Source organism: Leptodactylus fuscus, chromosome 10, assembly GCF_031893055.1.
Source record: "Leptodactylus fuscus isolate aLepFus1 chromosome 10, aLepFus1.hap2, whole genome shotgun sequence".
In the NCBI taxonomy this organism is placed as follows: Eukaryota; Metazoa; Chordata; class Amphibia; order Anura; family Leptodactylidae; genus Leptodactylus; species Leptodactylus fuscus.
Window position 1 is genome coordinate 59,793,074 of NC_134274.1, and position 12,743 is coordinate 59,805,816.

The 12,743-nt window shown below is 45.9% G+C and overlaps 1 protein-coding gene across 4 annotated transcripts in view; it reads right to left on the reverse strand.

Annotated features, from left to right (window-relative positions):
* The window catches only part of P4HA1 (prolyl 4-hydroxylase subunit alpha 1), a 58,594-nt gene extending 47,058 nt beyond the window's left edge, over nt 1-11,536 (reverse strand). For 2 of the 4 annotated variants that reach the window (XM_075258207.1, XM_075258206.1), the window contains exon 1: nt 11,366-11,517. In XM_075258207.1, coding sequence (XP_075114308.1) covers nt 11,366-11,394 — 29 coding nt within the window. In that variant the 5' untranslated portion in view covers nt 11,395-11,517. Of the gene's footprint in view, nt 1-11,291; nt 11,313-11,365 lie in introns of those variants that run through there. The other 2 variants (XM_075258209.1, XM_075258208.1) reach the window with 2 other exon arrangements.
* Nucleotides 11,537-12,743: the final 1,207 nt, after the last annotated feature.

The following is a 12,743-nucleotide window of genomic DNA, read 5'->3' on the forward strand; positions in this document are numbered from 1 at the left end:
AGTGGAGGATGGGACCGGTTCGCAAAGTGGGGCGACCTACCTCCTCTCCCCAGCCAAGATTCCTGGCAGGGGTTCAGAACCACCCTCCCCCTCCTCCTTGGCTGTAACATCAACCCCAGCTACGAGCTGGAAACGCTGCAGCACTGGCGTGGGGAGACATCAGCAGGCCGTGCTAAAGCTCATCAGTTTGGGGGACAGACAGCACACTATCTCCGAGGTGAGGGATACCATCCTCAACGAGAGAGCAATGTGGTTTGCGCCACTGAACCTGGGCCCACGGCTGGTACCTGGTAGCGGCTCTGGAGCTTGCCAGCCTCTAACACATTCCATGCCTGGCCCACGTTTTCAACTTAGTGGTGCAACGGTTTTTAAAAATGTACCCCAACGTTCATGAGCTACTGGTGAAAGTGCGACGCTTGTGCGCCCACTTTTATAAGTCGACAGTAGCCGCTGCTAGCCTCCGAAGCCTCCAGCAACGCCTACATCTGCCAGAACACCGGCTGATGTGCGACGCCCCCACATGCTGGAACTCGACGTACCACATGTTGAGCAGAGTGTGTGAGCAGCAGAGACCCTTGATGGAGTACCATCTTCAAAACCCAAGGGTTCCTCAAAGTCAACTCCTGCAGTTTCTGCACCATGAGTGGCCATGGATGGCAGACTTATGCGAGACCTTACGCGTCTTTGAGGAGTCCACCAAGAGGGTTAGCTGTGACAACGCACTAGTGAGCGTAATCATCCCGCTCCTGTGTGTGATGCAAGAATCAGGGATAACGCATTGCACGCTGAGGAGTCGGGGATAGGAGCAGACCCATCTCAGCAGGATAGTCATTGCACACTCCTGTCCGCTTCTCAGCTTGTAATGATGAAGGAAAAGGAGGAGGAGGATGAAGTGGCAGATGAGATGATTGTCACATATGAGGCTAGCAGGCAATTGCAGTGCGTCCCATTACTTCAGCGCGGATGGGGCGTAAGGGGAGGAGGGAGAGGATGAAATGTTCAGTGACCCTTCCCGTGGGGGCAGTGAAGTCATGCCAACTAACCCCCTGGCACACATGGCTGACTTCATGTTGGGCTGATTTTCCAGTGACAAACGCATTGTCAAAATCCTAGAGAGCAACTAATACTGGATTTTTGCAATCCTCGACCCCCGATATAAAAATATCATATCATCTTTCATTCCGGTAGAGGGGAGGGCCAATCGCATTTATGATTGCCACAAGTAACTTGTGCAAAATATGATGGAAATGTTTCCATCATCTCTTGTTGGCGGCAGAGAGGACAGTTCCTCCAAGAGGCTAACAACTGCCATTAGGTTCACACCCACCAGGGGTACACTCTTCAAGGTGTGGGACACCTTAATGGCACCCGCTTGCCAAACTACCACCGAGGGGCCTAGTGTCACCAGGAGGGACAAGTATAGGCGCATGTTGCAGGAATACATGGCCAACCACAGCCCTGTCCTCATCGATCCATCTGCGCCCTACACTTATTGGGTGTAAAAGTTGGACTTGTGGCTGGAGCTTGCGCTTTACACGTTGGAGGTTCTGTCCTGCCCTGCCGCCAGAGGTCTATCAGAAAGGGTCTTCTGCGCAGCCAGTGGCATCATCACAGATAAGCGCAGCCGTCTGTCAGCTGACGCTGATCAAAATGAACTGCCACTGGATTGACCCATCATTTGCATGTCCACCAGTGTCAAACACCCCAACATGAAGTTGGATATGTGTGCTCCAGGCCTTCAGTTCCTCCTCCTCCACCATCACAGTTGAAAAACAAAATTTTAAATCACCCCAAGGCTCACCTCAAGGGCCTAATATTATGCTCCGACAAGGCTCTATTCATCCATAGAGCATAATATTAGGCTCCTACAATCCTCAATTCATCCCAAGAGCCAAAAAATAAACTCTGCTGTTTAAAGGCTCAACTCACCCCAAGGGCCAAAAACACTGCTGTTTAAAGGCTCAGTTCACTCCAAGGGCCAAAAACACTGCTGGTTAAAGGGTCAGTTTATTCCAAGGGCCAAAAACTCTGCTGGTGCAATGCTGAACTAACTTAAAGGGCCTAAAACTATGCTGGTAAAAGGCTCAAGTCACCTGAAGGGCCTCAGTCTCTGCTGGTAGCTCAGCTTAAGGGCCTCTAACTTAATTTGGAAGAGCTCACATGAAGGGCCAGAAAAGTAATTTTTGGAGGTCTCACCACATACACAAACAATGACAGTTAAGGGTGGGGACTTTTGGATTTCCCATTGTCTATGCCATCTGTGGTTGTCATGGGCAACGTGATTTAAAGGGGTGCTTGCTAATGTTTCTTTAGCTTTACATTAGTGTTTCTGTCCATACTATTGTGGAGGAAAGAAGGTTTCCAGGTATTTTTCCACTTTCATAGAGGTTCTATTGAGTTTGGAAAGTGTCTAGTTGATAGGCTGTGATAGTGGGGTAATCCTGGGACTTGGGCGTGTTAGATGCCCCCCAGGTGTAAGCCGTGTACCGAGGTGGGCTCCCCAGGATACAGCGAAGTCACGAACAAAGGAAGTGAGTCCAATTCAATTTAACCAAGATAGGACTTTACTTAGTTTAGATAACCTCTTTTGTCCAAAAGAACACTCCCAGGTATTACATTTACACAGCCTAGAGGCTGGGACCCTGGTGTTATACAGCACGGTGCCCACTAGTGTGGCCTTCAATATACTCCAAGCTTTTACCTACATGCAGGCTGCGCCTATGCAGCTGCCTGTTACCTGTTATTACCCTATTACACAGGAACAATTCAGTGTGTGTGACACAGGCATCCGGCGGTGTAACACCAGGGTTTACAATCTTATCACAATACTACTAAATTCCCCCCAAACCAAGTACAACTAAGCAAGTATAATGGTTAGTTAGCTTGCAAGCCAAACAGTGTAAAGTTAAACTAAATGTTGCTCCCAGACTTCCTTACAAGTCCCTCTCTGGGAGATATAACTCTGTAGAAATCCTCTGTGACTTAGTCCTTTTACCAGACAGGTAGATAGTTCACCAGTATTGCAGCCTGGGGTGATGATTATACCTAACTAACTAACTACAGGCTTTTTACTCAGTCCCAGCAATATGGTGCAAAACTTGCAGTGTGGTGCGTGCACGCTTACTTCTGTTGGGTACCTTTTAGTCTCTGTTAGCATCAGGGTGAAGAGGAGCTCCTCGGACAGCATGCGGTCTCACTGACAGTCTCACTTCTCAGCCAAGTCTCTGACAGTAATCTTCTCCTTAGGATGGTGTCTGGACAGACTCTGAAAGTCTCAAATCCTCAGCTATTCTTGCTGTGGCTTCTCCCTCCAAGGACCCTCTCTGCACAGTGATGTCTCCACAGCTCTCTCTTCTCCTCTAGAGTCCAGCACACTCTGACTCAAAATGGCTCCTAGAACCCTCCTACTACGATCAGGGTTTCCACATCAATCCTCCAGGGGCATACAGCCTTTTTCCTTTTACCTGTTATCTTGCAACAGCGACCTCTTGTGGTCAAACAACAAAATGTCAGGTTATGAAAACACCAATTCAATTACACATTGCACATTCACTACACAGGGGCTGTTTCACCCTCTTACACAGGCATGCTTCCCCTGCTGTCCCAGTTGCATTCCAGAGGTGTTGGCATCATTTCCTGGGGTATCATTGTGGACTTGATGACTCTCCTTAGTCCAATTGTGGTTTCCCCTGAAATGGGCCTTTTTCCCCCGTAGACTATAATGGGATTCAATATTCGGTCGAATATTGAGGAGCTACTCGAAACGTATATCGAATATTTCTCTACTCACTCATCTCTAATAGCTATGGGTCTTTTAAGTCACCAAAAGACCCTGGTCTTATAAAGCGAACACGCACACATATCAGTAAAGAATCTTTGCCTCTCCACTATTTTTTTAATGCATATCTAGTATAAACATTCACATGAATGCAGTGTCACAGGATTTTTTTAGTGGAGTGACTCCAATATGGTGACTAGTAGGAAATTCATACGTTGCATCAAAACTGACAGATAGAATGCCAGGCAAAGTCATATCAGATTTTACCAGAGACCACTGAGAAAACAGAACTGTACATCGTGCAGCATTATGTCCGCCACTATTCAATGTGACCCCTTGTCAGGATACAGGTTATTGTATTCAGAAGACAACAGTATCCGCAGGTGCGCTGAGATACATAAAGACAAGTCAATAAATGCTTGGCTGCAGACATACAATGTGTCAGACATGGTTCACTGCACACAGGGATGCAGAGTTTCCAGTAAAATCATCTAAAATAACAGTGAATAGTTCACATTGAAAGCACATTGCTGCTAGACTGAATGGATCTATACGTGTACAAATTACCATACAACTGTGAATTGCACTAAAGGACTGCAAGTTCTTCATAGAGCTTGTACGCTCTAAAAATCAGTGAGGATCAAAGATCATGACATATCTGTCTCTATGTATCAAGAATAAAAAGACAATATTAGACACAAACCTCAATAATCTATATGTATATGGAAGGAAGAACGGAAATTAGGAAAGTAAAGAGGATTCATCATCTCTCATGACATGTATATATTAGTAAATAATTGTATTCCCATTGCAAACCCATTTCATATTAGGTGGTGTGGTGGTTTAATTTTGTTTAGTTTTTTTTGGCATCAAACTAGCACATGGCAGGGAAAGAGTTGTGTAGCTGTCGCCTAATGTAAGTCAGTGGAGGAACATTGCGCAACTACAACAGCTTTTGCAACTAGGAGTAGCAGCTCTCTCGGGGTTGCAATGACACTCCTTGATTCACTTATATTATGCCAGAGTCAGTAACCCTGAAGAGACCCACACAAGCACAGGAAGAACATACAAACCCCATGCAGATATGTTCCTTGGCAGGACTCCAGCGCTGCAAGGCACCAGTACCAACTAATGAGCCACTCTGTTACCCCACAACATTACTATTACAGTGATCCAGTCTGCCAGCCGCATAGCACAGGAAATACCAGGGACAAGGCAGAGCTACTGGGATGGCAGGTGCCATTTTTGATCACGAGTCGGAACCAGTCTGGAAACCCAAGTTTCTAAAGAAAAAAATCCCCAGAGCAAGAGTGTTTTAAAGTGTCCCCGGATAACCCCTTTAAGCATACGTAAATGACATGCCATACGTCCATACATTACGTTGGGATGAATGCACTTCTTATGAAGTGTCAATCAATCCAAGTGCATTGGGGTGTTGTAAGCTGTTAAGCTGCATGCAATACATATAAAAACATGCCTGTCTGCACTTGCAGTCATATTGTCAGTCCACCTATAATCTTACAACACATGAACTTCAGGTTTGTTTGTTAGGGGACGTTCACACTACCGTCAGTGTCTGACAGGTAGTGTCCGCTGCTAATGTCCGTTCAAAATCTTGTGTGGACATTAGCAGCGGACACTAGCTGTATCCGTGACATTTTGCATTTATTTAAATGGACATCGGGTGTGTTCTTTTACTGTTCGTGGCTGTCCTTAACTGTCCATTCCCAAAGATGTCCTATTTTTCAAGCGGACAGCAAAAACCTACATTAGCAGCGGACACTAGCTGTCGGACACCGACGGTAGTGTGAACGCTCCCTTACAGATTGGATGTGCATCTTGGGGAAAACTTGCCAAGTACATACATGCTAAAACAGCGAGTAAACAACAGTCAGGAATGGGTGAAAGAACACTGACAAAATGTACCTCAAAACCGCTAAACACCTGAAGAAAAAAAAAATGTTAAAATGTCGCCATCCTTGGCAGTTTCTCTTGGCTCAAATTTAAAGGGGTTGTCCAGGAATTACAATATTTGAGCACATCTCTCACATATGTCACCGGTCCTCTTCCTTAGGCCACTGATTGGCCTCAGCACTCAACAAAAACATACTTTCTGGTCCCTGCAACTCCACTGTCTGTCACCAGTATCCATTCAGTATGCCTGTTATTTTCTTGTCACTGGAAGTCCTGTACCCCGTTTGATCGCTGAGACCATTCAGTGGCTTCAGTGGTCACTAGTAAGGAATCTGTAAGTAACTAGTCACTAGTAAGGAATCACTAGTAATCAACTAGGCCACTAATTGGTCTCAGCGGTCACATGGGGTACTGCGCTGCACTTCCGGCAATGGGAACTGAATGGCCACCAGCACCAGATAGAGGGACGAGGATAGGCAAGTATGTTTGTTTAGTTTTTTTTCTTTATATTATCTCTTCCCCAACCTCCACATGGGTTTGTTCAGGCCCTTTAAAGTACTGGAACGTCACTACATAGCCATACGGAGGTGCAGCTACACTCTGGAAGATCCAGTATCACAGTACTGTGACACAAACAGTATCAAGCAATGTGTGGAGGCACTGCAAGGGAATCATTTCTGTTAGTTCCTGTTCTGCATCAAACCTATACAATATAGCTCAATACCAAGATACATACTGAAATGTAAAAGAAATTAAAATCATAAAAAATTCAGGTATATACTGATAAACAAAATAATGCACTATTATAGACTGTCAAAAAGAATGTGACAAGTGTATATAAGAACCACGGTACTCTGCAGGAAAAGTCTGGTAGACAGGATACAATTACTGCTGTCTCGCCCCAGGAAACAAATGGCTACTTGTCCAGAAAACAAGGACCGATGATGAGTAGAATATGGCAGAGCGCAGGCAGCGCTGCAGACTGCTACATTACATCTGACTTATACTTCAGGCTTCTGTGGAATGCTGCATCCTCGGAGAGCCAGAACTCCCACAATTCACAGGCTTAACCCTCTAAAAACTCTCATATGTGTAAGTGCATAGAAATCAATAAAAGACAAGGACTGAAAACAAGTCACTGCACTAGAATCTAACTAGAAGGTTATTGAATGCTCACTATAGCATCTAACCTGCAACAAACAAGAGGCCAAGCAGAGCTCTAGTGATAGGAAGTCTTGGAGGTCGGACCAGTTCTACAAATATGACTTTTCTCTTTCAGACTTGCTCTAACGTTTAGGTTGGCCATGTGCTAAGAATTAGAGTGAAAAATCTGGATGACAACCTCTAATACATGGAATTGTGTCTTTTTTCTGGCCTGCCATAGTTGTGAAATGACCTGATATTTCTGTATTTAGATTTTATTTTCATTATTAAAGTTATTACTTAATTGTTTGACTAGTCAATATCTACAAATAGTATATTCTATATGATCTACACAGAATCAAAGCTTGCCCCAGTTACATGAATGAAACGTGTCCTAACCATTTGAAGGATGCCTAATTTGATGATATACTCACCTTTATGTGATGTCAACTTGTAAATGACAACTAACTACCATATTTTTCGGACTATAAGACACACTAAGGTTTTAGAGGAGGAAAATAGGGAAAAAAAATTTTGAAGAAAAAATTTTTGTAAAATATTTAATAACATAATATAATATTTCACCAATGTAAATAGAACCGGGGCTTTTCAGACACAGGGATACCAAATGTGTAGTGTTTTTGTTTTATATGTATTCTCATCATTTGATTGCAAGTCCCATAGACTGCAATACAATTGTATTGCAGTCTATGGGAGATGCTCAATATTACTATTGAGGCTGGTCAGGGGAGGCTCCGGCGTGGCACAGTAACAGGTTGGCCGCTCTTGCAGAGCGATTGCCATAGCTATCGGATCTCCTGTACAGCGGAAACTTGGTAGCTATGGCAACCGCTCTGCAGGAGCGGCTCCATCTTTAAGACCCCCGAGTATAATGATTGGCGGACTGGGAGAGGTAAGAAGCATAAAAAACACGTTACTTACCTCTCCACGATCCTGCCTGACGTCCTTTCTGACGTCACATGACCCGGCCTGCGTCCCGGGTCATGTGACGTCATTAAACAAAGACGGCAGAGGAGAAGGCAGCGGAGAAGACCGCGTAGGAGCCAGGGGACAGGCAAGTAACAGTGTTTATGTTTTTCTCCCCCCTGGGTCTCCGATTATTATACTCTGGGGTCTGAAAAGACCCCAGAGTATAATACTTGTTTATGGGTGTCCACTAAGGGACATAATACTGTGTGTAGGGGCCACTAAGGGACATAATACTGTGTGTAGGGGCCACTAAGGGACATAATACTGTGTGCAGGGGCCCCTATGGGACATAATTCTGTGTGCAGAGGCCACTATGGGACATAATACTGTGTGCAGGGGCCACTATGGGGGATAATACTGTGTGCAGGGGCCACTATGGGGGCATAATAGAACGCGCGGTCGGTCGAGGTCTTCGGTGTCGGTCGGGGGGGGGGGGGGGGGGGCATGTCAAAAGTTCGCCACGGGGCCCCGCCATTCCTAGTTATGCCACTGGATTGGCTATATTAGTAAGGCGGAATGCTACAAAGCCGAGTCAAATAGTTTTACATAAAATATTACTTTTAGTTGTTAGTAGACAGCCTAGTGTTTTCCCTACACATGCCATCTTTACTAGGTCAGCACCCCCTGACTAATGGAATAAAACAAGTGTCAGGTCTCCTATGCCAGGGGAGGTTTGTTCCATATCTCCTACTACTTGACTGTGTATTCATTTACCAGCCTTCTGTAAGTTTGTACTTTACACAACTTATGAGCGATCTTATCTATTGTAGTTAGGCCCCTCACAGATGGTCGAGGCATCAGCACTGGCCATGACTGAATGGTACAGGTGGCACACGGAAGTCATCTGTGCACCATCCATGCTTCTGCGGCCCCATTCTTTCAATGAATAGCAGCCACAGAAGCATGGCTGCAAAACAGAACAGGAATAGGACCTGTCCCGAGTTTTACAGCCCGGACTATTGGCCCGCATACAGCCATATGGTCATGTGTAGTCTGACAGAAATTAATGAGTCAGTCTGCTATACTGGGAAAAACATGGATAGCACACTGAACTCATCCGCAGCCATCTAAAAGGGGCCTTAGAATATATTTTCATGTATACATGAATTATTATGGACATCTATTGTACATTTATACATTCATTTATACTACAGAGATGCCGTTATATACTGTGACTGACTGGTGTAATGAATTAAAAAAAAAAAAAAAAAAAAAAAAAACTGCTGGAAATAGCACTACACTTCTCCAATGGCCATACCTGGTATTGCAGCTCATCAAGTATCCAAAATATTACTAAATTTGCTGCCCTGTTTGCAGCAATTTCACCACCTGCTATGCATATGATGAAACCTATAGAAAAATCCACATCCAACACTCCCATCCTTTGTGGTGTCCAGTGAGAAGCCGCCACCATGAGGTTCTGTCAGTGTCTTTTCTCTTTCTCCCCATTGGGACATTGCTGTCTTTAGTGTGTCTGTATATTCTGGAAGTGTCTTTCAGGCTTACACCACCATCTGCTACACATCAGGGCTGTCCAACTGATAGTACTCAGCAATATTCACTTGTAGCTCAATGACGCTCATGTATCTGACTCAAAACCACAGAATTGCAACATACATATTATTCCTCAAATATTTGACTAACCCTGCTTTAAAGATCCTGGTGGAGTATTTGAGGAAGAGGAAGAAGATGCACAGAACATGAGGAGTCCTGCAGCAGCTGCAAGAAGCCACCTCAGCAGTGAACATCTGGAACATCTCTTCCACATGAGGAATACAAGCCCCTACATTATTTGCAAGTGTTAAAAGAAAATATTTGCAAGAATGAATCAGATTAGTATTTATATTATTTAATCTAAAGCCAACAAAACTAAGTAATGTAGTCGTTTGCTATAACAGACAGGATGCAATAAATTACATACCTGTAAAATATTCAAGCCCGCCCCCACCACGTACCATTTACTGTACCCAGAGTGACCATTACTGGAATTACACAAGTCACGTACACTTGAGTAGTCAAAGTACTTTATCCCACCCCTTCTTGGGAATGGGGGGGGGAGAGAATATGATGTAGCATGTGTTTTACTGATGTGCGGGTCCTGGAAAGCACTTGTGTCAGGGATTCATCCAAAAATTATGTAATCGAGGCAAGTCACTTTAATGGAAAAATAGTGTTGGAAATAAGTTTATAATGCAACCCATATTCAGTCAGGTGTCAGAGTCACACATGCACCGTTTAAAGGAATCCATTGTATAAAATAATAAGAGGAATTTCCATTTTAGGATTGTAAAATGCTAGTTACTTGCATTGGCACATTTACAATATATGATCATGTTATAATATTAATGCAAAGAGAAGGAATGAGAAACATAATGAGAAAAGAAAGAAAGTAAAGAGCTGAAGTGACTTCCGTCTGGCTCCCCACAGACGTCTGGCACATTCTCCAAATAGGAGAGAAAACAGTAAAAGTTAGTGTTAAAGTAGAAGAAGCAGTGGCAGGGGGATGCTGGGGTAGCATAGGAAGGTGGAATGCTCTGCCACGTATATATCTATAGATGCTCCCCCTCCCCCAGCTGGGGAATGTCATCCTGCACAGTCAGACCCCCTTTCCCTACTGCTGTAGCGTAAAAAGGCTCAATAGAAGAGTCTACAGCAGCCCTGTAATCTCACTGCTGTGGATTTCATCCCAGCCTCCGCAAACTTCCCCTTTTCCAAATAAGTCACAAGAGGGAAACGTAATGATTAGCCTAGAAAATTCTAGCAGCCTACTGCTGCCACCGCGGAGATCCCATGGAAAATTAAAAACAATGCTGGTTCTCGCCAGGGGTTAAATGCTTGGCAGGCACAGGGAAAGACTTATGGAAGTAAAACCTCACAACTTCTGCATTATAATTCTGGTTGAAGTTTACACTGAATGAAGGCTGCCTGGTCAATACATCTACTGCCTGATCAATACATCTACTGGCATCTATTGGATTTGGGGATTGACAAACTGCTCCAGATTCTGATATATAAAATAGGCAAAGATGAACCATTGACAATAGTGTCCTATAAACAACAACAAACTCTACATATAATCTGCTGCACATATCCAATGTGCCAATAGCCTGCAAGCTATTAGATGGCACAGGATTCACATTACCAGTTTTTAATCTGATAATCCAGTTCTCTCTCTTTCTGATGATGTCACTATTACTATGAGGGTGCTAATATAGTTGTTACATTGTTATGACAGGTCCTGCCACTTTGTATCATCAAATACTGAATCTAGTCAACTCAATACATAAGAGGACATCCTATAGGCAAGCCAAGTCATGATCTGTTCATTAGAAGATCTCTATTAATTAGCAGTATTATCTTATATGAATTAGCTGACTGCACTGCACACATGTCCCGCTCACTGGCAGTCACCAGTAATCACCATATAAACTTCTATAAAGTTCCCATGAAGTTTCCCCAGTGATACCTGCAGAGCAGGCAGTAAAAGTTGCACCGTACAGCGTGACCAGTGCGCCCCCCCTAGACAGTGGCCGCTCTCACCTCGTCAATCTCAGCGCTGCACTCACCATGCAGTGGTCGGTTCCTCCAAAGTGTCAGCCGCAGGCCCCAGCCCGTACTTTATATCCTCCGGTTCCCTCCACCCCTCTCTTGAGGCTTCTTGTCCGGCTCCCCCCTCTGCCTGCTCTACGTGAGACTCCTCACACTGGCCTGAAGAGGTAACGCAGGCGCAAACCTGCTACATAATGCGCACGCGTCAAACCAGCAGCTGTCGGAATGTCCCGAGTCTGTACGAAGTCGTTCGGCTCCCTATTCCTATACATATGAGGAGCTATGGGGATAATAGTGGAGACAGTGCAGAGAAAGAGAGGGCTGCAGACAATGGGAAGGATCAGGGGGAGGATCAGGGACGGGAAGGGTTAACAATAGTGTTTGTTTGTCTAGGGTGGGAGGAGGGGAGAGCAGTATGTGACACAGCCATAGCAGAGCTCAGCAGCTGTCAATCATCGAAATGGCAGACTTAGAGGCCCTAATAAAAATGGTTTGGACAGCAGCAGCATTACATTTAGGACAGCTTCTGGAGACCCGGATAGTGGAGGCCCTTAGACGACCCACGGGTGGCGTGTCCATTTCCCCACCCGTTCCACGTGCTTGGCGGTTAAGGCGGTGCAGCGGCAAGTAAGAAGCCCCCGAAGGGACCCTCCGGGTCCAGGCTCCTGGCAAAGCTCAGCTGGTGCATGCCCAGATTACGAGAGGAATCCACGGCGAGGCTGCAGCCGCACAGAGGAAGGGGTGCCTCCTCCCTCCGTTACCTCTGCATCTGGTGTCAGGAGAGGCGGATAGGAGCAGCGATGCGGCCTACACTTCCGGTGCAGCCAAGGCAGCGACAGGAAGGACTTCCGATCCAGCCCGGAAGAGACCAGCTAAAGATGGCGGCGAGCACGCTGTTCGTCGGCAGAGGGCGCTCTGCCAGCAGAAGACGACACAGAGAGCTCCAGCATTGAAGAGGGGGAGCTCCCCCGCGAATCTTATCCGGACACCTCTTCCTCCAGGGTTCAGAACGTCAATCCGACGCCAGCGGCTGGTCTGGGCCTACCCCCGATGCAGCCCGGTTGAGTTGAGTGGGGTCCCACTCCCTGGGGGGGGGGGGGGGGGCGGCAGCGGCCATGGGTGGTGGGTTGGAGTGTAGTTCTGTGGGGAAGGGGGTGCGGGTCCTGGGCCAGAGGGTCCCTTATGGGGTCAGATAGTGGTGTTACTGCAGCAGTTGGATCCGGGTCTGTCTACAGTGTCATATGCATCCTTCGATAGGGCAGTGGCATTAGTGCGGCGGGCAGGGCGCGGAGCCCTCATGGCAAAGACGGATGTAGAGGCGGCCTTTCGGTTGCTACTGGTATATCTGGAGAGCTTTCACCTGCTGGGT